At 35.4% G+C, this 27,490-nt stretch overlaps 1 protein-coding gene across 2 annotated transcripts in view; it reads left to right on the top strand.

Moving 5' to 3' along the window:
* MACC1 (MET transcriptional regulator MACC1) overlaps positions 1 to 27,490 on the top strand; it is a 79,709-nt gene that overhangs the window by 28,823 nt on the left and 23,396 nt on the right. The window contains exons 1-2 of one of the 2 annotated variants that reach the window (XM_033193024.1): positions 12,172 to 12,290; positions 27,071 to 27,193. In XM_033193024.1, coding sequence (XP_033048915.1) covers positions 12,224 to 12,290; positions 27,071 to 27,193 — 190 coding nt within the window. In that variant the 5' untranslated portion in view covers positions 12,172 to 12,223. Of the gene's footprint in view, positions 1 to 12,171; positions 12,291 to 27,070; positions 27,194 to 27,490 lie in introns of those variants that run through there. The other variant, XM_033193025.1, reaches the window with a different exon arrangement.

Genomic DNA, 27,490 nt, shown 5'->3' with positions numbered 1-27,490 from the left:
TGTGGGTAAAGAGAGAAAGTACTTTGTGTGGGTGCCTGTTTTTGCTGTAAAGGGTAGGGGTGGGAACTGGAGAAGGAAGAAAGGAGGAAAGGTCAAGACAGGTTTATTTGACCTTTTTTAAAGATATAAAAAGCATCATTATGTTTTATGCTTATAGAAAAGGTGCAATAGAGGAAAATACACTTGTAATGCTAGAGAGATGGAAGAGAGTTTTTACAACTTCCTTGAGTCGAGGAGCAGGAATGGACATACTAGTCCTCTTGAGAGGTGAGACTTGGCTGATAGCATGAGCAGCTCACCCACAGTAATGAGAAAGAAATCCAAGCAAAGGGGTTCCAATACAGAAAGTCGAAAGAATGTTTTGTTAGAAACAGGTTGAAGCTCTCTGATATAGTTTGGCTCTGTGTCCCCACCCAAATCTCACCTTGAATTGGAATAATCCTCACGTGTCAAGGGTGGAACCAGGTGGAGATAATTGAATCATGGGGGTGGTTTTTCCTGTGCTCTTCTTGGGATAGTGAGTGAGTTGTCAGGAGATCTTGTGGTTTCATAAGGGGCTTTTCCCCTTTTTGCTCGGCACTTCTCCTTCCTGCCATCATGTGAAAGATGTCTTTGCTTCCCTTTCCACCATGATTGTAAGTTTCCCAAGGCCTCCCCAGCCACACAGAACTGTGAGTCAATTAAACCTCTTTCTTTTACAAATTACCCAGTCTCAGGCAGTTCTTTATAGCAGGGTGAGAATGGACTAATTCATTCTCTCTGATAGTTTTTTCCTCTTAACTAAAATATGAAGTGAAGTCATCAGGGGCACATGACAACAGAGAAGGGTGTTGGAGATTCCACAAGAAAGGAGAGGGAGGTGTATGTGCCAGAAACATAAAGTTGCCTTGTCTGGCAGGATGAAGAGCCCAGCTGGGGTTAGCAACCCCAATTGAAAGCAAGTCGTGATCAGTAGGATTGTGTGCTTTCCTTCAGTTCCCAGAAGCTTCTGGGTTACAATAATTGGGCAGAGTGTTCAATTTCACCACGGTGTTACTGCAGTTCCACTATCAAAGAAACTAATAGAGCTTTTAGGGAGTAAAGGGGCATGCACCAAGGTCTTTCTGACTGTCCTTGGAGTTTAAGTTGTGGAAAGAGGGAGAAGGCTTGTGGGAAAGGCAGGCAAAGGAAAAGAAGGTTGTCAGATTGATAGGTTGCTGGTCCTGTATAGTGAAAGGATTGTTAGAATCAAAGGATTGCCATGAAATATTAATTCATGTTAGAGTTTACCTCAATTTGAAGAATCTTTTTTTGTTCCTGTTGTGGTTTCCTCTTCACTCTGTTTTTCATTAAATGTATTCCTATCCCTCTTTAATTAAAAACTAGTTATGATTTTATTACTATTGTCCTCTCTATGTAAAATAATATCTTAATATAAAATAATGTGTGGTCATTAAAAATTAGAAAATATAGAAAAGTTAAACAAAATTAGTATGATCTTCCCATTTACATGTGTTTACATGTACTGGCAATAATTTTGAATGCAGGTGCTTCTTCACTTATCAGTGGGTTACATCCCAATGAGTCCACTGTAAATTCAAAAAATTTTGAGTTGAACCATTGTAAGTCAGGGGCTTTCTTTGTCATTTCAGTCTTGTTTCTTTTCATCTGATTTTATAAAACATGATAGTAATTATTCTACGTATTTTGTTTTGTACCATGTCTTAAGTTATTTCTTCTTACTATACTCTCCTAAGCGTGTGTTATGCTGTTAAATACTTTCATCAAGATTAATTTTAATGACTGTGCAATATTCCAATGAAGGAATGTTTTATAATTAATTTTGTCTACATTACAGGATTTTTATACTAATTTGGGTATTAAAATTGAGTAGAGATTAACATCTTTATATATAGGTTTTTAAAAAGTGTTATTTATATTCCCTAAGGAACCTTTATAAGTTAATTCTTCCTTTTTTTAAACAGACTAATTCAGTTTTCTCAAACTAATTCCTTAGACATTGTTGTTATTTATAGAAATTGTCACAGTTTCCACATAGTATTTTAATAATTCTTCCAATGGATTTAACTATAATAGACTAATTTTCCATTTTTAGTATGTTTGACTCTCGTTTATTTCATTATTTTACCTTTTCAATATTATGCTACATTTTTTATGCTGCCCTATTATGACCAAAGCCATAAATTCACACAGCCTTATTATTGTTTTGGTGATTATAACAATACTGTAATTTTTAATTACTTAGTATAGTTAGTAAATGTAGTATTGGACCAATTTTTCTGCTGAAAGTATCCAATCCTGTTTAGAATGTTGTTGGTTGTAAACACCTCATATTACTTATATTAGAAAACCTGGAAAGTGTCCCAGTTAGCAGGTCCCTTTTACCTCATAACAATCAAATATGATTTTAGATTACAGGAGGTTTATGGAACGGTAACAGGAGGGAGTAAGGAAGAAAAACAACTTGTGCAGCCAAGAAGCTAGGCTTTACTGAACTGGAACTCTATTGGAAATGTAATAGTAGCTCTGTCCGTTAGGTGGTAATTCTGTAGTTATTCTTTCAGAAGAGCTACTCAAAGCTTTCTATAATAGGGTCCAAGGACATTCGCTATATGTGACTTTGTGTGTAGTCAAAACTGTAATCATTGAGAACGTGGACTCTGGGGCAAGAATCTTGTGATTTTTTTCCTGTCTTCTTTAATTCCTACTGGGATGATGTTGGGTAAGTTAATTAATCTCTATGTATCTCAGTCCCCCCAACTGCAAAATGTGGACAATACTGTTACCTATTGCACAGTATTACTGTGAGGGTTAGAGGAGATAACGGGTGCCATGCATTTAGAAGCCTGCCTGCACAGAACATGCCCAGTAATTGCTAGTTATTATAAGTTTCTGAAGATTCAAGTTAATGTACATTGGACAGTCTTTTCCTTACTTTTGCCAGATTTCTTATGTTTTCAATTTCTTTATTTTCTCATATCTTATCTTATTGGTAATGATTTTAAAATATTAAAAGTAATTTATTTCACTTCATTCTCTATTTTTATCCTCCTCCCTTTATAAAAAAGCAGAAAATTTTCTTTTTCATATTTCTTTATAAATTAAAATCTGTTTAAATAAAATATTTGTCGTTTTTTTTTTAAATAAACTTTGTAAGTGTCATCTCATTTTTAGCTTGGGTGTCCAACCCAATCCCAAGAGTTTTCCTTATTTCTTGTTCTTTTCTATGATTACATATCAATTTCATTCAGTTGATGCCTCCTTGGTTTAGGTAATTGTAATGCCAATTTTTGATATTGTTTGAATACCAGAAGATAGATTTTGCAAGAATAAATATCTCAAATATTCTTTTAAAAGCTTCCAAAGGAGAAATGGCTGGGATATTGATAGAATTTGAGAGAGCAATCTTTCTTATGAGTTCTTATGATAGCAAAATGTAAGCCTCTGTTCAAATAACAAATAACAATTTTTGGAGGAATTCAGGCTTAGTTTTTCTACCTCTTAGAGAGAACTGATACTATTTATTCTTCACAATCTTACCAGGAGATTGAAAAGTAATGGCATGTGTTCTACCCTCACGATTAAAGAGGACAAGTTCTCTGTGAATCATAATCAAAGAATCTTTGACCTGAAGTAAGTTCAATTTGAGAATGTTCTTGTCTCTAAGACTTAGTATAATAATGTTTAAATTGCATGCCTTTATTATAAAATCAATTATAATATACCTTTAAAGAAAATAAGAAATAATATGAAATATTATAAAAGACATTTCTTCCTGTTTCCTTTTGAATAACTTTTCCTTGGGAAAAGTTATGTCATTTCTTTCCAATGTTTTACCAATATTGATAGAAAACAGTGCTCCTACACAAAGAAAAATTTTTCTAGTTAAGAGTAAAGAGTGTTGTTTAATCAGTGAAAATATTTCAGCAGACAAAAGGTAAACATTTCTATCATAAAAGGAGCTGAATTATATTTTTCTCCCTCTGTGGATCATTCTCCTGAACAAATATTCAAGAAATAGCATGAGTATAATTATACAGATATAAATGCAAGAAATTAATTAGATGGGCTGAAAATTTATAACAATTCTTTACTGCTTGCTTCTATTTTTTAGTGAAGTAGTTAGCCAAGAGTTTATTTGGTAATGAGAAAGAAAAAAGGAGCTTTGCAAGTTTGAAATAAGAGTAGAAGATATGAGAAAATTGTTTCAGAGAGTGGGAGGGTGAGTTAGGTAGAAGGATATAAAATTTGGTGTAGTCTTTGTTGGGCACAGTTGAGATTGCTGCTCATGTTTAAATCCAACCCATTTCAGCAAAAGGTAATGAGTTGGATGTTGTTAATCTTGGGGTTTCTCAAATGAGTATGACTGAATAAAAGTGGTCTCGGGACACTGCTCGGGTGATGGGTGCACTAAAATCTCAGAATTCACCATTATGTAATTCATCCATGTAAAAAAACCACTTGTACTTCAAAAGCTATTGAAACTTTTTTTTTTTAAGTGTGTTTGAGAGTTGAGAGCAAATGCCTACAGTGTTGGAACTTAAAATCTAAACAGATGAAGGAAGCCAAGAAGGACCTAACTAAGTGAGGAATCATCCTTAAAAGTTCGAATCAGGGGCCAGGTGCGGTGGCTCATGACTGTAATCCCAGCACTTTGGGAGTCTGAGGTGAATGAATCACCTGTGTTCAAGAGTTTGCTACCAGCCTGGCCAACATGGTGAAACCCCATCTCTACTAAAAATACAAAAATTAGCTGGGCGTGTTGGTGGGCACCTGTAATCCCAGTTACTTGGGAAGCTGAGGCAGGAGAATCTCTTGAACCCGGGAGGTAGAGGCTCTAGTGAGCTGTGATCATGCCACTGCACTGCAGACTGGGCAACAGAGTGAGACTCTCCCTCAAAAAATAAAAAAGCTAGAATCAGGTATTGAAGGACCCTGACTTGACTAACTCTCGGAATTAGGATATTACAGGGAAAGAAGCGAAAGCAAGAAAAATACGTTGTGGAGAATTTCTCCTTCTGATGAATGTTAAAGCATCTCATTGCATTAGATTCCATTTCTACAAAACAAATTACCATTTAAACCTAGAGATTTAAGGCAATAATCATCCATTAGTTCACAGTTCTGCAAGTCAGAAGTCTGGCACAATAAGGCTTGGCCCTCTGCTGAAGGTATCACAAGGCCAAAATCAAAGTGTCCAGTTGAACTGAATTCTCCTATAGAGGCTCCGAGGAAAAATCTGCTTCTAAGATTGTTTTTGTTAGTGGAAAGAATTAGTTTCTTGCAGCTGTAGGACTGAAGTCCCTGTTTTCTTGCCAACTACAGCCAGGGGCCAGTCTCAGCATTTAGAGGCTGCTCATATCCCTCAGTCTTCATCCCAGCAATGGTTTGTCAAATTCTTCTCATGCTTTTAATCTCTGAATTCCTCTTCTGCAACGAGCTAGAGAAAATTCTGCTTTTAAAAGGCCTACTTGATTAAGTTGGGTACATCCACAAAAATTTCATTTTGCTGTATAATGCAACACAATCGTGAATGAGGCATCTTATCATAACAGCAGACTCAACCCACATTCACAGGAGGGGATTGATATGGTTGAGAGTCACTGGGGGTGATCTTAGAACTCAGGCTACCCCACTAGTCAAATTCAATTAAGTGATATTTAAATGTTTAATTTGAAAGATTGATATCTTTCTAGAATAAGAACTTTTCTACAGTTTAATTTGTTTTTACATAAGATTTCCACATTCGTTTTTGTAAATATTGTGTATTGTAGATATTGCTGCTATTGTTAATGGGATTTTTTTCATTACATTGTCTATTCTGTGAAAGGGCCATATATGAAAAGTGACTCCCATGTGTCAAAGGAGCCCAGAAACCAAAGAATGAGGAAGACAAATCAAGGTTGTTAGTATTGGGTGTTTTACGGCGGGAACTTACAAACAGAAGCATGGCCTTGGGTGGTAGCAAGACAGGCAACTGTTCGCACTGTTTCTTCCCAGGCCCAGGGCTTATATACAGTAGGAAAGGGTATATATGGTCCAACAAGACAATTAAAGGCAACTCTCCAGAGTAGGCAAGAATGCGATGTGCATCGTATCCTGTAATTTGTGCAATAATATTAAGGTTGACATGTTCTTACACTAAGAACAACAAATAGGAATCAGGAGGCACTCATGCGACTGGGGTTAATCAGAAGTCAACACGGTGGGTTAGCAGCCATGATGGAGTCACTTTTGTGTCCACATTATCAAATTGATTTATCACTAATTTTTAATATTTATCTTTTATTTGACCTCCTAGACTTCTCATTAGTTCTAATAATCTGTCAGTTATTCTCTTGAATTGGTTAGGAGTATCATCATACAGTCTAGAAATAATAATTTTTCTCTCTCTTTTGAAAGTTCTATGTTTTAATTTATTTTTGTTGTTTCATTGCATTGGTTATAAACCCTTTGGTTACTGTGAAGGAAATTAACAGTAATATGGAATCTCATTATATTGTACCTTTTAAAATGCAAATGTTTTTAATATTTTATCATTAATTATGATATAAGAGAAAGGTTTATGGTAAATACTCTTTACCAGATAAAAATTTTCATCAATTTCTAGGTTGTTGGCATATTTTTATGATATTCAATATGGAATTCTAGCAAATGGTTTTTTAGAATGCATTGAGATAATCATAGATTTTACATATTAAATTAATACAATGATTGCATGAATATATTATCAAATGCTTAAGCAGTCATTTGTTCCTGGGAAACCTATCTTTGTCAGATGTATTATTCATTTAATACACTTATAAGTTTTATTTGTTAATATTTTATGTACAATATTTAATCTAATATTCAGTGGGATTTCACTACAATATTTTTACTGTAACTGTCCTTTCTATCATATAATGCTTGTTACAAAGATTCCATTTTTCTTTGTAATAGGTATTATTTATATAATGCAAGATTTTTATCACTAAAAGTTTTGTTAGAACCTGGTATGGAATCAAATTGTCCAGGTCATTTTTAGAACATAGTTTTAGCTGGCATTCCTATTTCTTTCACGTTTATTTGTACATTGAGAATTTTTACTTTGTAACTAAGTGTTAATTATACACACACACATACACACCACACATACATGCTTAGAACAATTTGTAGTATAGTCATTCAAATTTATTAGCTTAAAGTTACATGTATGCTTTTTCAAAATCATTTCTTGTTCTTAGAATCTGTAGTTACGTTCCTTCTTTGATTTTGTTTTGATTTTCTTTTTTTCTACACATATTTCATAAACATTTGCCAATTTATATTTGCCTTCCTAATGAATCATACTTTGGAATTATTATTATTATTGTTATTTGAGATGCAGTCTCATCTTGTCACCCAGGTTGGAGTGCAGTCATAAAATCTCACCTCATTGCAACCTCTGCTTCCCGTATTCAAGTGATTTTTCTGTCTCAGCCTCCTGAGTAACTTCGATTACAGATACGCACCACCACACCCGGCTATTTTTTAAAAATTTTTAGTAGAGATGGGGTTTCACCATGTTGACCTGGCTGGTCTCAAATTCCTGACCTCAAGTGATCAGGAATCACTGATCAGGAATCAGTGGGGGCACCTTGTTCTCCCAAAGTGCTGAGATTACAGGCGGGGCCACTGTGCCTGGCCACACTTTGGAATTATTGATCAGTTAAACTGCTAGTTTTATGTACAGTATTTCAGTTTTGCTATTTATATGCTTTGCTAATTTAAGCCTATATTTTTTTTTTCTTTTCCCTTTTTTTTTTTTTTTTTCAAATGGAGTCTCGCTTTGTGGCTAGGCTGAAGTGCCAGGGTGCGATCTCCGCTCACTGCAGCCTCTTTTTCCTGGTTTCAAGTGATTCTACTGCCTCAGCCTCCCGAGTAGCTGGGACTACAGGCACGTGCCACCATGCCCAGCCAATTTTTTTATTTGGGGTTTCACCATGTTGGCCAGGATGGTCTCAATCTCTTGACCTCGTGAACTGCCCGCCTCGGCCTCCCAAAGTGCTGGGATTACAGGCGTGAGCCCCTACGCCTGGCCATGCCTATACATTTTTGAACATACTTTCTTTCATTATCTGAAGTGAATAAGTATATTCTCTCCTGAACAAGACAATAATTTTACTTTTTAATTAAAAAAATTAGCAGAATTTTGATCAAGATGATCAACTTCAGGCTTTGACACTATTTTCTCTCTCCTAAAAATATCAATAAACAGCTCATATTAAAATAGAAAAAAAATATCTGGGCCCCAAAGCAAAGTTGACTATTCGTAGAGCAGAATTGGAGTAGAAATACAGTGTGATAAGGTGATTGAAACCACAGACCTACCATACTTTGTGTGTGAAAGCAAGAGTGGCCGCTGAATTTTGGCTTCAGTAAGTAGATTGAGTCTTATAAAAGATATTTGTTTGAGACAGAAGACCAGAATCTTATTTGTTGGTTGAAACCACTGGTTGATATCAGTTACCCTTCATCCCCAAATCATGGAAGCCTTTTGAAAACAAAACAAAACAAAACAAAAAACTCCTGCTGGCTTCTGTGTGGGGGCTTCAGATAACAAGAAGCAGCCTAGGAAATTGAAAATACTCAGAAACAGCCTCCAATCAGGAACTGAACTAACTGTTCACCAGGCTTTTTGCATGGATCTGCAATATATCTAATACCAACATGGGACAGAAGCAATACCATTTAGTGACCTGAGAAGCCAAGTGGAGGCAACCGAAATCCACTAGACAGAGAGAAGAGAGCACAGAATTGAGGAGAGAAACCCAACAGACAAAATACCTTCTAATTAACATGACCTTGGAAACCAAAAATCTGAAACATTTGAATAGAATTCTGAGTAAAATATCTAGCATAGCCGTAATCAAAATGAATTAATTATGTAAAGTAATCTGAAAAGAATCAGATTTTAAATGATGGATTTTTTTTTTCTGTAAGATAGCAAGACCTTATGCAAAGGACAAATGGAAAAGGAAAAGCACTAATCAGAAAATTTAGAATTGACAAATGTAATCATAGTAATGGAAACCTAATATATGGGAAAAGAAAACCTCAACAAATTGGACATTAGCACTGATTTATTTGTTGAGAACACACCACGAAGCAAAAGAAGATAAAAGTTCATAAACATCAATAAATATGAAGAAAGGAGTATTCATTTCATCAGAGTTCCAGGAAAAAAAAATTCAGAGAAACTAGGATCGAAAAAATAGTTGAATATTTTTCAGTATTGAAGAAAGGTATGGGTTCTCAGCATGATAAAAAGGTAAATCTGGGCTGGGCACCGTGGCTCAGGCCTGTAATCCCAACACTTTGGGAGGCTGAGGCGGCCGGATCATGTGAGGTTGGGAGTTCAAGACCAGCCTGACCAACATGGAAAAACCCTGTCTCTATTAAAAATACAAAGTTAGCTGGGCGTGGTGGCGCATGCCTGTAATTTCAGCTACTCAGGAAGCTGAGGCAGGAGAATCGCTTGAACCTGGGAGGCGGAGGTTGCGGTGAGCCGAGACCGTGCCACTGCACTCCAGCCTGGGCAACAAGAGCGAAACTCCATCTCAAACAAACAAACACACAAAACAAACAAACAAAAGGTAAATCTGCATAGGTGTACTCCAAAGTGAAACTAAAGCCTATCAAGAATATAGAGAAGTTCTTTAAAATTTAACAGAAAGATTAAAAAAACTCCCTACAAAAGAACACCAACCAGACCATGGAAGATGTCTCATCAACCTAATCCATGCCAAAAGATAATGAAAAAATGTCTGCAAAATGTTGAAGGTATACAACTATAAATCTTGTGAATTCAGGACAAAAGCATAGATCATAAGAATAATTATGACCACAGAATTGTATAAAATGTAGGCATAAATTGAATCAATTATTCTCTGGGGTGTGTGTGTGTGTGTGTGTGTGTGTGTATGTGTGTGTGTGTGAAATAAGATTAACATTCTGGGCAACAATAATAGTGTGCAATCTTTCAATAAGCAGAGATTTTAATGATCTTTTTTTGTTTGAGTATTAGTAAGAAATATAAAATAAATTTATACATTCTGATGAATATTTATAAGTAAGTAGGTAAACTGAGATCTTAAAACTTACCACAAAATGTATAGAGTTTAGAAACCTGGAATTGGGAACAAGAGGAGCTATTGAACATTTTATTCATCTAATAGAAGGGAGAGATAAATAAAAGCAAAAAAGTAAACACAAAATAAGGTAATGGAGAGAAATTAAAAAATGATGTTTTTAAATGATGTTAAAGGGATGGAACTCAACTATTTAAAGGTGAAGACTTCCAGTCAGTGTGAATTGTTTAAAAAAGTCCAGCAATTTGGGGCTGGAACAACCAGTCAAATGGTTGAAATAAGATGGGAAAAGATATGTCAGGTAAATACTTTATTTCGTTGGATTTAAGACTTCCCCCATCTTAAGATACATTATTATTTTATATAGTACCAAAAAAGCCAGCTAAACTCCAAAATTAATTGCATATGCATCACAATTTCAGAGACATTAAACTGTGAAAAACATGTGTGTTAAAATGGTAAAGCACAATAATCAAAATAAAGTTGGTATAGCAATATTAATATCACATAAAATATAAGTTAGAACAAAAAAGCACTAATAGGAATAAAGAGAAACACCAGAGAAAAATAAAGAAAAAATCCTAAGAAAATATAACCTTCACATACTTACATGGATTAACAGCAAAGCCCTGAACTATTTAAGATAGAAAGCACAAACTGACTGAATTACAAGAGACTGAGACAATTTCAAAATCATGGTGCAAAATTTTATCACATCTTCAACAGAAACTTAAAAATTAAACAGGTATAAAATAATTATAAGAATAGAGTGTATTTGAACAGCATAGTTGAAAAAGTTGATATAATTAGATACAAAGAGACAGAAATTTCATGCCTAATGTTATAATTCATTAGTTAATTTCAAACATTCTGTGCTTGTGTATTTCCAGTTTTTTGACTTTTTATTTTAAACTAATCATAGAGTCCCAGGAATTTGCAAAGATAGTACAAAATCCTATATGCCTTTCACCTAGTTCCCCTAAGGGACCATCTTACATAACTGTAGCACAATATCAAAACCAGGAAATTGACACTGGTACAAGGTATGCATGTATAGTTCTTTGACATTTTATCATATGTGTAGATTTGTATAACTACCAGTGCTATTAAGATACAAAACCAGTTCATCACTACAAAGATCTCCCTTATGGTACCCCTTTATAGTTACATCCACTCCTCTTCCCTTCACCATCCCTATTCTCTGGCAACCACTAACCTGCTTGCCATCGCTATAGTTTTATCATTTAGAGTATGTCATGTAAATAAAATCATACCTTATGCGACTGGCTTGTTCCACACAGCATAATGCCTCAGATGTATCTAAGTTGTTGCATGTGTTAATAGTTTCTTTCATTTTATTGTTGCATAAAATTTCATGGTATGGATGTAACACAGTTCTTTAAATCATTTACTCACTGAAGGACATTTTGGTTGTTTCCAGTTTGGGGCTATAAAATACAAAGCTGCTATAAACACTTGTGCAAATACATTTCTACGAAAATAAATTTTCATTTCTCTGGGATAAACATCCAGGGTGATTGCTGGGCATATGGGAAGTTTATGTTGAATTTTTAAAAGACATTGCATGAGGCTAGTCTTTTAAATTAACTATTATTTTATCCCTATTTTCAAAGAACCGAGAAACATGATGATTAGTAATCCAGGCTTTTAAAACAATAGACTTGATCAATTCAATAGGGGTTGAATCTGGCACTGCCATCATCAACAGTGAGACTTGACAGATTAATTAACCCTGCTACAGTTCTATGCCATTTGATCTCATGTATAGACTTCTCTATATTTTCTTTTTACCAACTTTATTGAGGTATAATTGATGAAGACTGTATATATTTAAGATGTGCAACATGTTTTTTGTATACATTGTAAAATGAAATTAAATTATAGTCTGACCATAAAATAATAGTCTATTCAGAAACCTAAAAAAATACTCTATTAATAAGTTTTGAGAGAACATTTGTTGTACTTAATAATTTTTTTTACAGTTTACAAATCACTATAAGTTTTGAGAGAATATTTGTTGTACTTAATACTTTTTTTACAGTTTACAAATCCCTATCATCTTTAACATCTGACTTGATTTCCATACCTGCCCTATGAGATGGGCACCACAGCATAAACGGCGGCTCAAGAGGTGGAATAATACCCAAGGATATGGAAGAGGTCAGTTCTCTGATTTTCAGTGTTGACTTTTCTTTGTAGCCTACAATGGAAAGATTTTTATTAGTGTTCCAGCTGAATATTCACTATATTCCAAATAGTTCTAAGGAACTGATTTAAGACTGCTCCAGCTTCACTGTCAGCAAACATATTAGCATTAGGTTTTATCACTGGGGCCAAGAGTCATGTTAAAATGCTATTTCTTCATCCAAGTGAAAGATAAGAAGGAGAAATAGAAGAAAAGCCTGCTTTTAAGATTAAACACATTGACAGTCTTCTGGTGAGAGGATGAAATGTTACCTAAAATTTTTCTTGGTTATTTACCAGTGCCAGAGCCACAAAACCCCCTAATATATGAACACATAAATATACATGCATAGTTTTATGAACATATATGCATGTATGCAATTATATGAAAATGCTGATTTTGCAATACATTTGAAAATATATCAAGAGTTATATATATTAGATGCAGATATCCTTGAAAATAACCTATAAAGTGTTTTTTATGTTCTATTGCTAGATCAATGTTTTAAATCTGCCTTTGCCTGTCATTTTTTAAAGTTGATGATCCATGAAATAGAACAGAAAAACCAGAACATTGATTAAATATGTGTATGTATTTTGTACATATTCACACACATTTATTTTATGATATTGGTGGTAACAGATTTCTTTTAGTGGTTGTTGGAATACTGGATAGTTTGGAAAATAGTGCTTTCAATTTTGCGTCATAAACCAAAATAAAACATTGCCGGGTTAGAGTTCATCAAAAAAAGTTAAAGCCATAAGGAATCAAAGCTAATATAAGTTAATGTTCATTTTATCTCAGGGTAGATGATATCTTTCTATAGAAACAGAGGCCAAGTCAGAAAAGAGTTATAGATTTGTCAACATAAAATTAGAATATGACATAAAATATCATAAATAAAATAGAAGAACTGAGAAGATACTGGGAGATGATATTTGCGATATGTGATATTCAACATATAAGGGTTCATATATTTAGAATTAGAATATTTTTCAAGTTTATCAACAGAAAACTGGGAAAATGGTAGTATAGGATTTTCCAAAAGAAATACAAAATAATGAATATATATTTTTTAAATGTAAGGATGTAAATTGTTCTTGAAAGGCAAAGTGAAAAGAGTATTTAAATGAATGTTGATACCATGAATAGTCATACACAAATGTGAACATTATTTCACATTCAGCGATACCCACACAGTACCTACTTTTGCTATATGCTTTATATTTCCCTTTTTAATAATATTTTATGTGAATAGGGAAATACCACTTGAAATAATACACATGAAACAAAACATCAATAGTAGATTTTGGCGACAAGAATTGTATTTTATTCTCATACTTTTCTTTATTTAAAAACTCTGTAAGCTGTATATGTTTGTATACCCACACAAGGCATTATACCATATAAAATATTTTATATCTTGCTTTTGCACATAACATAATATCTGCAATTTCCCAAATAGTTATAATTTTATAACATTGATTTTGCTGGGGCCATAAAATTTAGTTAACCATTTTAAAATTTATTTCTCCTACCTGAATTTAAACAGTAGATTCATTGTATTTGATCCTAGAAGTCTTAAATGAACTTCTCACATTCCTTCCCCAGAAATATTTAAGTTTTCCCAGATGTTGACAGGGCAAAGCTTCCCAACATGATTCTTACAGATGAACTGTCATCTTATTCACTGACAAATTCTGTCTGGTTCTTTTTTGTCTTTACACACATATTGCATTATCATTTCATTTTAATACTTATACCAATATTTATTCAGAACTTATTCTAGAATTATGCTAAGTGCTGGGGTCTAAAGAGGATTGAGAAAATCCCTGTGATTCAGGCAACCTCAGATCATCAAGAAGTCACACGTAAGTGCTAAATGTTGTCTGTTCATCCAACTAACCATCCATGAACTTACCTGCTTCTTTGAAACCATACACCCAAACCAATTTTTATAAATCAAATCTGAATCTACATATGCAAAGGCAGACAGTTATCCATGTTATGAACATACTCATGTGATGCAACTGCTCCTCAAAAGACAGGAAAGTTCCTTTAGCCTCACTTTCAGAGCTAGTTTCCCCATCACATCCAAGAGCATCAACCTCAGTGACCCCAGTCAGTACTAAAACAGATTAATGGCACCATAATTTAAATGAATTTATTACATTTTAGATACTACTGGTGAGTTGGCCCAAGATGGTATGTGGCTAGGACCCAAGATCAGATAGCCCATTAGCACAATGGGTTTGAAGCAGATAATGCTAGGCAAACACACAATTTTATGAGTGGCTGAGCTCGCACTCTATTTGCAATGCACTTTTTGCATAAGCTACAGGCAGAGCAAGGACTGATGCCAATGGCAACCTTTACATCACCTTACTATCCAGAAGTGTCTCTATCTAGACCTTACAATTCAAAGGAAACACAAAGATATTGACCCCGGCAATCACACTAAGGGAGGAAGAATTTGTCCCTAAAACCTGGAACAAAACTAGTCTTTCCTATAATCACAGGGTTATACTAGAAAGGGCCATGCCACAAGAAAGAGAGCCATAAATTTTTCCTTTATCATAGTGAAATCCTATGTCTAGCACAGTGTCCCGAGACATGTTTGTGCCAGGGTAAGGATGGGCTTCTTCAGCTGCCATATGTTTTATTATGTTTAATAATATGCTTTTATAACACAAAACAAAATAGGTATGTTGTCACCTCATACTTATGATTTGGTGGCTCTCAATTTATCTCCCAGGAGTTTTTTATAAAAATAAATGAAGCCTGGGATCCATCTCGGACTTTTGGGATGATTTCTGGGCATCTGTGTTTTTAAAAATAGCTCTGAAATTGATTTTGATGCAGAGGAATGGTTGAGATCCCCAATTTTATACTAAACTGGTTAGGGAAAATGATAAGGAGATAGAAAGCAAGAACAGGACGAAACTCCTAAGCAGCAGTCCAGGAAGACCCCAACCTGGCACCAGGTGGTGCTGTGGGGACAACTCTGAGCCTTTTTCCAGTCTCCCCAGCTGATCACAAGGAACCCACTAGCTTCCCCAGAGCAGCACAGGCTCTCAGCAAGGAGGCAGGCTCCTGACCTTAAGTATTCCACTTGCATTAAATAAAGCGGGGGATGGAGGAGAAAGGAGGGGGAAGAGCTCCTTCTTAGAGAGGTTCACTGTCACTTCAGGCGGTTAAGTGATGGGGTTCAACTTTTAGGTCGATCGAAAGAATTAAAAATGACAGTGATGGGCAATTCTGCCTATTCTATTCCGAATGGTTTCTTTTGTATTTTATTCTGTTTCCACTAGAATTTAACACATGAAAGTAGAATAACAAAACATAATTAATTTAAACATGAAATTAAAGTCGTTCCTATATAGCTCAAATATATATGTGAGTGTATATATAATATATGTGTATATATCTTTATATATTTTATTTTCTTCCTCGTGATGGTTTAAAATACTTTAAAAGTCCATACAGATAGAAAAGAGATTTACATTGAATATTTTACATTCTTTATGTTGGACTATGTACTCATGTACTAACATGTTCCTGTAACTGTGGTAACCAGCCATAATGGTTTGCTCTGAACTGGCAGGTTTCAATTTTAAAACAGGGCAGTCCTGGGCAAACCCAGATCAATGGCGGTTCACCCTACTTGTAACCCGTATGTTCATTTGGGCTGCCGTGTTTTCCTTTTATTCCTGTTGTTAAGTTGGACTCAACACCTCTTATTTTTCACTACAAATGTTTCCTGAATCAGTGAGTAACATAGATTTTTTCTGAAGATTGTGTGGGAGAACTGATGCTAGGGTTGACGATGCATACCTCTCAGTACTTCCCTCAGAATATTCTCATTAGTTGTGCCTTTTATTTCGTATTTCCCTTTTAGACTGCAATCACTTGTCCCGATCCTCAGTCTCCTCAGTTGGTTTCCTTTCTTACCCAGGGCAGTTTTCCTCTCTCTCAGTTTTTTCCTTCAGAATTCTTGTAACTTACATCACTACTTGATACTGTGTTGAAATAAGTGAAATTTTGAAGATGTAATTGTCTCTGGGAGGCCGAGATGGGCAGATCACCTGAGGTCGGGAGGTCGAGACCAGCTTGGCCAATATGGTGAAACCCCATCTCTACTAAAAACACAAAAATTAGCTGGGTGTGGTGGTGGGCACCTGTAATCCCAGCTACATGGGAGGCTGAGGCAGAAGAATTGCTTGAACCTGGAGGCTGCAGTGAGCTGAGATCACACCACTGCACTCCAACCTGGGTGACAGAGCCAGACTCCGTCTCAAAAAAAAAGATATAATTGTCTCTAAGAAAGAAAATGATCAGCCAGTCGTAGTGGATCACGCCTGTAATCCCAGCACCTTGGGAGGCCGAGGCAGGCAGATCACAAGGTCAAAAGATCGAGACCATCCTGGCTAACATGGTGAAACCCCATCTCTACTAAAAATGCAAAAAATTAGCCAGATGTGGTGGCGGGTGCTTGTAGTCCCAGCTTCTTGGGAGGCTGAGGCAGGAGAATGGAGTGAACCCGGGAGGTGGAGCTTGCAGTGAGCCAAGATAGCCTGACTCCCGCCTGGGCGACAGAGCAAGACTCCACCTCAAAAAAAAGAAAAGAAAAGAATCTTCCAGTTTCTAGTAGTCAGAAAGCAGTGGAACATTAATAATAACAAAAATATTTTTGTTCAGCTGAATCGTATATATGTATATATCAATATCCATCTTTCTCTATTAGCTCTCTATATTTCTGAATAGATAGATGCACACATGTATGCACATTAGTATTCTTCAAGTCAGTGCTTTGACAAAGAGTTCATGCTGTTGCACACCGTTCTGTTTACAAAAATAACAAATAGAAACGCTGTGATTCCCTGAAACATTAAAAACTAGATGTAATAAATTGTTGAGAATTTAAGGGAAATTCCTGCTTTAAGAATTGGATGGTGTGGTGTAATGAGTCTCTCTTTAATCTTGCCCATTCTACCAAATTTTATTCATAGGCTCTTTCTCACAGCAAACGTCGGTGCGTAAACATTCTGTTTTCACTTAACAGTGACCAAAGATTCATGTTTACTCTCTTTCAAGTAGGTAGCCTTGTCAGATGATATTCAAATGATTCACATTAGTGTTTGAAGTTCAAACCAAGGAAAACTGTGGATATACACAAAATGTCAGAGTGTTTTTCTCTTGGCAAAGAATGCTGGGAATCTTACAATTAATTCCATACAGTAACAACTGAGCAAGTGTTGGCTAAAAATACTTGATTTTACTGTAAAAGTACTAATACAAATCTAATTTTAAATGATACAGTAATTTTTACATTACCCCTTCAGAGAGGTGAAAAGTATTGTCAAGTTTAATAATTAAGCTAAAATGACAAACTTTCACAGTGTTTATTCTGTTTCCTCTTTTCCAATATTCTTTACATATCTTTGTCAGTAACAACTCATTACATTGGCTAAGATCAACAGAATTGGCACAGAAGTAAAAAACAGAGAAGAATTATCATTTTAAGCAGCAACTGATGTTCACTGGGGATTTATGTTATTTAATTTAATATTTACAGCAATTTTTTAAAAAAGCTTTATTGAGATATATTTCATGTATCATTGTAACCACTTTTTGAAGACAATATTTTACCCTCATTTTGTAGATTAGAAAATGGTGCTAAGACCAATGAATTCATTTCTAAGCATTAGTCTGAAGTTATATCTGTCTATTTTCAAAGACAGTGTCCTTTCTATTGCACTCCAGTGCCTCTGTTGTGATGAGTCCAGTCACTCTTTTGGCAGGAATCATGGCACTGGTAAAATTTTCTATGAAGAGTGAAGAATAGGATACAGGGTCCCAAGACACAACTTGTAAGCTATTAGAGATTGGAGTATCAAGCCATCTGATTAAGAGGAGAAGATTCTGGAATGGGCCCAGTTGGCAAAGTTATTTCTATATGCACTGGAATAATCAGGAGGGAGAGACCAGAGGAAAAGCAGGGGTCCTCTTGTGCCACTTTTTAGGAAAAGCAAGGGGTCCTCTTGTGCCATTTTTTATACAGTATTTCCTTTGATCCTTATGAACAGTATATGGGGTTATTATATGTTAATAGTAATACTAATTATTGTATATTATAGTTTAGTTTTTTACAGATGATAAGTAGAGTTCCAGAAATGTTTAGTAACTTTTCCAAGTTTATACTAGAAGGACTGTAACCAGAGAATTCTAACTCCAAAGCCTATATTGTTTCTACTTTACAAAAATGCATTTCCATATAAGAAAGGAAAGACATTCCTGGTTGATGACAACCAGTGAGGTCTCCTGACTTACTGTCAAGCGTTCTAGGAAGCAGTGGAGCTTTGCAGAGAAAACAAATACAGAATTTGGCTCAATTCGCTAGAAAAGGCCATGCACGTGAGGACCCTACATTTACAGCTTTATTAGCCACACTATAAACCCCTGTCTTGTCCATCCCTTCTGAATTGGGCTTTGATCTTTATATCTTTTGAAAAATACAACCCAGAAAACGTCTTTTGCATAGAAGGGTACAGGAAAGAAAAATGACTTGTAGGTGAATAATTACACAAAGTCATATCCAACTACTCTTGCAATAGTTAAACTTGTCCAATCCCAGGGACAAGATTCGTAGCTAATTTATTCCTTAGCGTTTGCTTGAAACATCTATTGCTTAAAGTTAAACTTGAGAGATGTATCACTGGGAATATTTTATGGCAACAGTGGGGATTAGGTAAAAGAAGTCATTAAATGTTTTTCACAATGAAAGTACTACAGCTTTGCTCTATGTCCTTGAAAGTTGGAAATGTATGCTCTTGTGTGGGAGCAGTAACAAAACTGTTTCTGAGGAAAACTGCAGTCCATATCATGGCACAGCATGCAGAGGTAGAATGATCTCAGGCTACATTTTAGCTACTCATCTCAATTTTCATCTCAAATTTACTCATCTCAATTTTTACAAGAGAACATGACTCCCATCTTTAACCTAGTGAATTGTTTGGGTCTTCAAGAGAAAAAGCTGCTCTGGATCTTAGGCCTAGAATGTCTCAGTCAGCTCTGGCTTGAAAAGTGGAAAGGGAAACTCTGTTGAGAGGAACCAAGTATAGTGGACTTTACTGGACTAGGTCCTGTCCTTTTGGGATTGTAACCTGACATGTGTGGTTGTCTTAGAATACGGAGGCAGACAGCTGCCTATCTGGGCCCAATCTTCTCCACCTGGCTTGACAGAATTGCCTTTGAGTGAGATGACATCAACACACATTAAGAAAGAGTTCCGTGAAAGAGATTTACTGTTGAACATACTGTAAAAGGCGGGGCTGAGGATGTTGTCCCCAGTAGTTACATGCTCCTCTTCACCCCTCTTTATTCCGGGTATTGCTGGTGCTGCTGCTAAGTGGCTTCTTTGTATCCTATGATCACTGTGAAGCTTGTAACTAATCATGTTTGCCTTATTTTGGTCACTTTCAGAAACTGGAGAGCCAAATGTGTGGGCTGTTGCTAGTAGGTATACTGGAATTTACAGCATGATGTTTGTGAAGTTGCTTTTATTTGAAGTTGTCCTACTAACTTCCTGCAAATGTCACCCTTATTTATTCACTTATTTTGTTTTTAAATTTTTTTTTTTTACTGAAGAATAATATACACTTACTCATTGTTTAAACTCATTGTGTTATTTGACTATTTGTAAATTTCTCAAAATATTTTTAAGCCAAGGAAGGGCATGTGTGTTGTGGGTATGTGCGTAAAATGAACATACTGTAGGGAATTCAAATAAAAAAGACAAATATCTAGCAACCTCTTTGCAGCCTGCCTTCATCATCTGAAAATGAGCATTTTTCATCCAAAATAATGCTTTTCTCCTTTCTTCATGGCCCCTTGTAATTTTAATCCTTTTTCTGGGTCTGAAGAGTAAAGGTTGCCAACTCTGTGAACCAGGACCAGCTGCATAATTTGCAGAATCAGTGAAAAATGAAAATATGGGACCTCTTGTTCAAAACATATTAGGTAGTTCAAGATGGCAGTGGCAGAGCATTACACCAAGCATGGGGCCTATTCGAGAGTGGGGCTCGGTCTTACTGTACAGGTCACATGCCCATGATGCAGGTCCTGCTGTGAACTTGGAGATCTTCTGGGATCAATATTGAGGCTTGATACTACTCTCCAGCAACAGGCCCAGGGTATAGTCTCAAATTTCACTTCTTCCGGAAGAGAAGGTTTAACCCATAGGTAGAAAGCATTGTGTAGAGTTAAAAAATGTGTTTGCTAGTATCTAGTATCCTTAAGTTCAAAGACTGGCTTTGCTACTTAGTAGCTTTATAATCTTGAGTATATAATGTCCCTAAGCCTTTATTTCCCTACCTTTAAAATGAGGATAACGGAGGCCGGGCATAGTGGTTCATGCCTGTAATCCCAGCACTTTGGGAGGCTGAGGTGGGCAGATTGCCTGAGCTCAGGCGTTTGAGACCAGCCTGGGCAACATGGTGAAACCCCATCTCTACTAAAATACAAAAAATTAGCTGGGCGTGGTGGCGTGCACCTGTAGTCCCAGTTACTTGGGAGGCTGAGGTAGGATAATTGCTTGAACCCGGCAGGCAGAGGTTGCAGTGAGCTGAGATCACACCACTGCACTCCAGCCTGGGTGACAGAGTGAGACTCCATCTCCATTGAAAAAATAATAATAATAAATTAAAAAAATAAGGATGATGGTAGAGCCAACTTTCTAGAGTTGTTGCAAGTGAACAAGAAAAGCTATGCATGATACCAGAAGTGTGGCATGCTCCAAATAAATAATAAATAATAGTTCTTTTGGTTATATTTTTTCTTTTTTTTAATAGTTCTTTTGATTCTATTTTATCTTTTTTTTTTTTTTTTACGGGCCCAAGATATTCCTTTTGTGTATCTGTTCAGAGAGTCCTTTATACCTTCTCTTCCAGACCTAGGTTTCTGGGAATGTTCCTTGACTACATCACTAAGCTACACATCAAACAGTTTCTGACCTACTGTTTTTATATCCCTGATTTATTCTCACTAATATGATGTTATGCTGCGAAATTATTATGATTTTCCTGAACTTCAGTTCTGCCAGTGATGGAAGGATAATAAGATATCAAGAAGTGATAGACATCTTGACCTGGTGATATTAACAAGATAATGTATTGATGAAATATTTTGAGTTCCCAGGGTTGGAGGTATCATAGAAATTATTATGGATTTATAATACTGCTTAATGCACTGAGGGGCCTGCTCCCTTTCCTGGAGAGTCTTCTGAAACCCTTTGCCTTGGGGAAAAGTAACTGCTGACATTTGCCGGGTCAGGTCTTTTAAATATTTGGTTAGAATAAATGAGATGCAACACTCAAAGTATTTAATAACTGGGAGAAAGTGTGCTTGTGTATGTATGTATATTATTAAAAATTATCAATCAGAGAGTGCCACTAGTCCATCAGAAGTTGCCCTAGGGTAGGATCCAGTAAGCCCACTCACAGCATGGTAATGTCCAATAAAATCATACCGGGTGAGTATCATCAGCTGATTATCATCCCTTTGTGGGCCTTTTTTAATTTTTTTATTTTTTTATTTTTTTCCTTATTTATATTAATTTTATTTTTAAAATTAGCATGTAGTAAAATTAACCTTTTCTACTGTTTTATTTTCTGTTTGTGCCCTCTCCTTTTTATTCACATTCCCTTCTTTCTTTTGGATTGAGTCTCTCTCTCTCACACACACACACACGCATGTATGACAGATACATATATATCCTCATGAGATAATTTTGTATTTTTTCTTTCAACCCTTACTTATCTTTTAAACAACTTGAGAACAGTAGCCTACTGTATTTATACGGATGTTTTAATGTCTATTATTCTTCCTTCTTTTCCAACATTCCATGCTTCCTTCTGGTATTCTTTCTCTTCTGTTCTTCAGACAGAAGTTCTATCTAAAGAACTTTCTTAAGTATTTTTTGTACTTGTTTTAAAGCAGTTCTGCTGGCCGAAACTTCTTTTTTCCTTTACCTGAAAATATCCTCATTTCACCTTCATTCCTAAAGGATATTTTCACTGCAGATAGAATTCTAGGTTTGCAGTACATTTAGCACATAAAAAAAATTCCACTTCCTTCTGTCTTCAATGTTTTTCTTTTCTTTTTTTTTTTTTTTAATTATACTTTAAGTTCTAGGGTACATGTGCATAACGTTTATATCATGTATAACTGTGGGCCTTTTTTTAAAAAAATAAAACACTGGTTGGATTTATAAGTAATACAATGTTACTTGAGCAGGTTTGGCATTTGGGGGGTGAAGGAAAGGTCTACTAGTCCAACAGTTGCTCTCCTGACATTTTAGTATTTTCAGTCACCTATAAGAGTTATAGCCTACAAGGACATGTTTTTATTATCACATAGATCAAGAGTTAAATACAGTACAAATTCATGGAAATCATCGGGGTTTCAGGTATTCAAGGACTAATTGGAAAATACTTTGATCCTACCACCTGGCTAACACTAGCAATTTTCACTATGTAATTACTACCATAAACAATTCAAAGGGCACATTTTAAATAAATAATTATTTTAAGTGGCATTGTTTTCTTGGTTACTTATTCCAAACGCTGCATTGCTCCCCACCCCTTACCCTCACAAAAATATCTTCTGACATTTTGTTTGCTAAGTTGTACATTTGGTAAATGTTTCCAGTTGCTTAGGGCCTAGTTTAAATAGTAAAATAAATAAGGGCAAAACTTTGTTGGCTTTTTAAGGAAAAAAGTAATGGATCATGCAAAATCAGCATAAGTGTTTTTAAAAGGCGTATTGAAAAACCATGTCCCAAATTAAGTGAATACTAGAGTACTCTATTCTCATTTACTCATTCCAACAAAGACTGACTCATGTTTCTCTAGACAAAGTTAAAAAAAAAATCCTGTTTTGGGCAGCAGTTGTCATTGAGTATGGGATTTAATTGGAAGAAAACACAGGGAAATGCTAAATGTGGCTAGTGTGATTTGCACCTGTGTAAACAAGCAATGCCACCGGCCAGGCAGATCTTTGTCCTTCCAGCCAAGGACTTTCTTTCCCCCCCCCATACCACCTCTCCTTGGATTCATGGAAAAAAATTTTAGATTTAGTATAGTACCGTGAGGGGTGTGTTGTGTAGAGAAAGATTGTGAGAGGGAGGATTTGTTGGGGGATAGTGAGAGTGACTAGGGAAACCATTTGGCTAGGGAAGGAGCTTTAAGAATGGCTTTCAGAATGTGGTTCTTAGCAAGTGCCCCCTGGAACCAAACCACAGCATCAGCATCATTTGACAGCTTTGTTAGAAATAAAATTCTTGTGCACAATCCCAGACCTCCTGGATTAGAAACACTGGGGTGGTTCCAGAGGGTTGTTTGATTAAGCCTTCCAAGTGATCCTGGTGCCACTGAGATTTGGAACAACTACCTTGAAGGACAGTGAAGACCTGCTTGAGTGACTGGAGAATAGGGATAATCCACAAAGAACCTCAGCTAATGACCACTTGGTGCCTTTGTTTCTGAGAGGTTATGAGCCTTCAAGGTCATAGCTGCATAAGGCATCGTTCCTGCTTTTTATGTGGTTGAGGACTTCTACCTACATACCATTTGGTTATAACTATTTTTCATATCAACGGTTATTTACCTCAATGGAATCCTCAGTATATATTGCTTATTTGGCTCTTTCCTCATAAAAAATAAGTGTTTAGGTAGTTTACTAAGTTGATTTTTTAAAAATATATTTTATCTTTTCAGAAATATTTTTCCATTTAAACATTTGTTCCTCATTTTAATTTAGTTTGTTACATTTTGCTGAGGAACTTGAGCTCAGCTTTTCTACCTCAAAGTTTTGACTACTTATACTGTGTTAAAAACTTTTAATTTTGGACATTATATTTGGTAAAATCAACCACAGCATTTGGAAGGTCTGCCAGGAAATTTGAGGTTTCAGTGCAATTTGAATATTGCATAATTCAACATTTTACCCATTTTTTTGATGTAGTTTCCCTAATCAGGGAAAAAATTGTTATTGCAACATTGGATTTTTTTAAGCATACCACCTTATGAGACAATTTTTGGATTTATTTAATTATCATGCTTGGAAACACATGATTCCCTCCTTTTCCTTTTCTTTTTCTTTTATTCCTTTTCCCTCTTTTCCATCTTGTTTTAATTTTTTCTTTCATTTTTATAGATCAGAAAAGGCTTTTGGTTTCTTTAAAAAATAAAATAAACTACTTGAAAGGAAAAAAAGTAAAGAACTAGAAAGAAGAGTATAACAAAAAAGTAAGGGTCACAGGTGAAGGAGGTGTGGTCAACATACACAAAGGATAACAAAAGATAAGGTTTAAAGTAGCTGGGCTGGGCGTGGTGGCTCATGCCTGTAATCCCAGCACTTTGGGAGGCTGAGGTGGGCAAATCACCTGAGGTCAGGAGTTTGAGACCAGCCTGGCCAACATGGCAAGACTCTGTCTCTACTAAAAATGCAAACATTAGCCAGGACTGGTGGTGGGTGCCTGTAATCCCAGCTACTCTGGAGGCTCAGGCACGAGAATCGCTTGAACCCAGGAAGTAGAGTTTACAGTGAGCCGAGATCGCACCACTGCACTGCAGCCTGGGCGAAGTAGCGAGGCTTCATCTCTAAATAAATAAATAATGATAATTAAAAAAATAGCTGGAAATGTGAACTGGAAGGTGGGACAGTCTCAGAAGTTACATTGGGAACCTTGAGTCTGACATAGGATATGTGGCGTCCTAAGTCATGGGCTGCATGCAGTAGTTGTAACATGAACAAGTAACTTCCGGTCAGTGGCTCACTTGCTATTTGACCTTGTGGTTTAGTTACATTCTATTGCTGAGATTCTGAAAGTCATATTTATAACACCTATTTTTCAGTGTTGTCATGGGATGAAGAGAAATTATATAGGTAAAGAAGACTGAATCCCAGACATGAGATATTGACTACTAGTATGTGTTCATACTTTCAGTTGTGATTCATCTGTTTCAATAGTTGTATGATACTTCATTGCGTTAATATGCCACAATTTATTTATCCACTTATATGGCAAAGGATATTCTGGGGAATATCCTAAGGATTTCAGGGTTTTTTGATAATATAATGAATATTCATGTATATCTCTTTGATGCACATCTGCAGAGTTTTCACTGAAACAAATAACTGGAATTGGAATTGTTGGGTACTAGGCTGTAAGCATATTTCCTAGACAATGTCAGATTAAGTTCCAAGTGGTTGCACATATTGACACTTCCACGATGAATATATAGACTTTCCCTTTGTTGCACTTATTTGTCAATAATTGGTGTGGCTAGACTAAAATGTTTGCAAATTTCGTAGGTAAAAATTGTGTTTCTTAGGGTTTCATTTTGCATTTTCCTAATTACCAAGGAGATTGATCATATTTCCATATATCTAGGGATCATTTGTGTTTCCATTTTTTGAGAAATGTTCATTCGCAGAATTTTTTCAAAAATTTCTATAGTGCTGTTTTATTTTGTTTATTGATTTGTGGGAATCTTTGATATGTTTTGGAATCCCATTATTTTTCCTTTTTCAGTCATGTGCATTGAAAATAAATTGTCCCAGTTTTGGCTTGTGTTTTTACTGATGTCCTTTGATATATAGGATGTCTTATTCTAATGTGTGGTTTTATTTTTTAGGATTTGCATATTGCATAAGTGTATGTGCCTTGTTTAAGAAATTCTCTCCTTCCCAGAAAACATAAAGACAACCTCTAGATTATCTTTCAAATTTTAAAGGTTTTTTTTCACTTTTAGATTTTTTAATCCTTTGGCATTTATTTTCTGTGCACCAGTTGAGATAGTAATCAATGTAATTTTTTTAAGCATACACAACCAATGGCAACATCACTGTTTAATGAATAATCCACCATTTCCACACCACTCTGTATGGCCACCTGTGTCATGTATCAATCCTTTGTATAAGGGTGGGTCTGGTTCTGAGATCTCTATTCTATGTCCTTCATCTATTCATGTTCCACTTCCATGTTGTCTTACTTAGAGCCTATTTAAAATAAACGCTGATATCTGATAGGTAGTGCATATTACTTCTGTCGTGCTTTTCTTCTGGATTATCTTGAGTATTAGCTCCTTGTTTTTCTATATAAATATTAAAATAGTTTAAGAAGTTATTGTTGCTGTATGTATTGTTAAACACAACATGCTTCAAAACAATATGCTGTATGCAATAAATACATACAATTTTATCCAGTAAGACATAAATAAAATTTTAACTATTAAAAAATAAGTGACAAATACACATATACATTACATGCAACCTTTTGTGGAACTGCATTGAATGTATACAAGGATTTAGGGGAAAATTTTTAGTTTGTGATATTTAGTCCTCCAATCACCAAACAGGAAATGTTTATTTACTGAGTTTTTGACTTACTATTTTTGTTGTTGTTGCTGTTGTTGTTGTCCTTGGGATTCTCATTAATTACTTTTATATGGGATCAGTAATACATTTCCAGATTTGCTTATTGATATTAATCTGGAATTTGAGCATTTTTTAATGAAGTGCTAATACGTATTTTAATATATTTAGTCAAGTATCCTACCAGGAGTAGAAGATTTATATAGAGGATTTTCACATGCAGTTCTTTATAGAAATATGTATAATGTCTTTGAGTTTGTTTTCTCTGCCAGCATGTATATGTATGCTTACAAAAAATACATATCTATTTACTCTGTAGGTGGAAAAATGCTAATCACTGAAAGAAAACATTTTTTGTCAGGAAGAATTGCACAAAGTAAGTCTGAAGCAAATTCGTTTGACATGGAAGCTGGAAAACTCTCAAAAAGTTGCAATATTACAGGTATGGGAATTTATTACTGTTGTGATTTGTCCATGTAAGTACATGAAATTCATCACCAATAACTGTTGAAGGTCTACCTCTAAAAATGCTTTGGAAGATAGAAAGAATTATAAAATCTTGTTTTTACCATAAAAGTAATTAAAAAGGTATGCAAAATAAAATAGCGCAACCAACAGATTTTGATAAATACTATAAAAAGGAAAAATGTTGTTAATAAATGAGTGTTATATGCAATAACTATAATGAATTTGGGGACAAAAAGGCTCTCTGAAGGTTGGTCGACCTAGGAAATCTTCA

The sequence above is a fragment of the Trachypithecus francoisi genome, unplaced genomic scaffold, assembly GCF_009764315.1.
Source record: "Trachypithecus francoisi isolate TF-2019V2 unplaced genomic scaffold, Tfra_2.0 Lachesis_group4, whole genome shotgun sequence".
In the NCBI taxonomy this organism is placed as follows: Eukaryota; Metazoa; Chordata; class Mammalia; order Primates; family Cercopithecidae; genus Trachypithecus; species Trachypithecus francoisi.
This window is presented reverse-complemented; position numbering and strand designations above follow the sequence as displayed.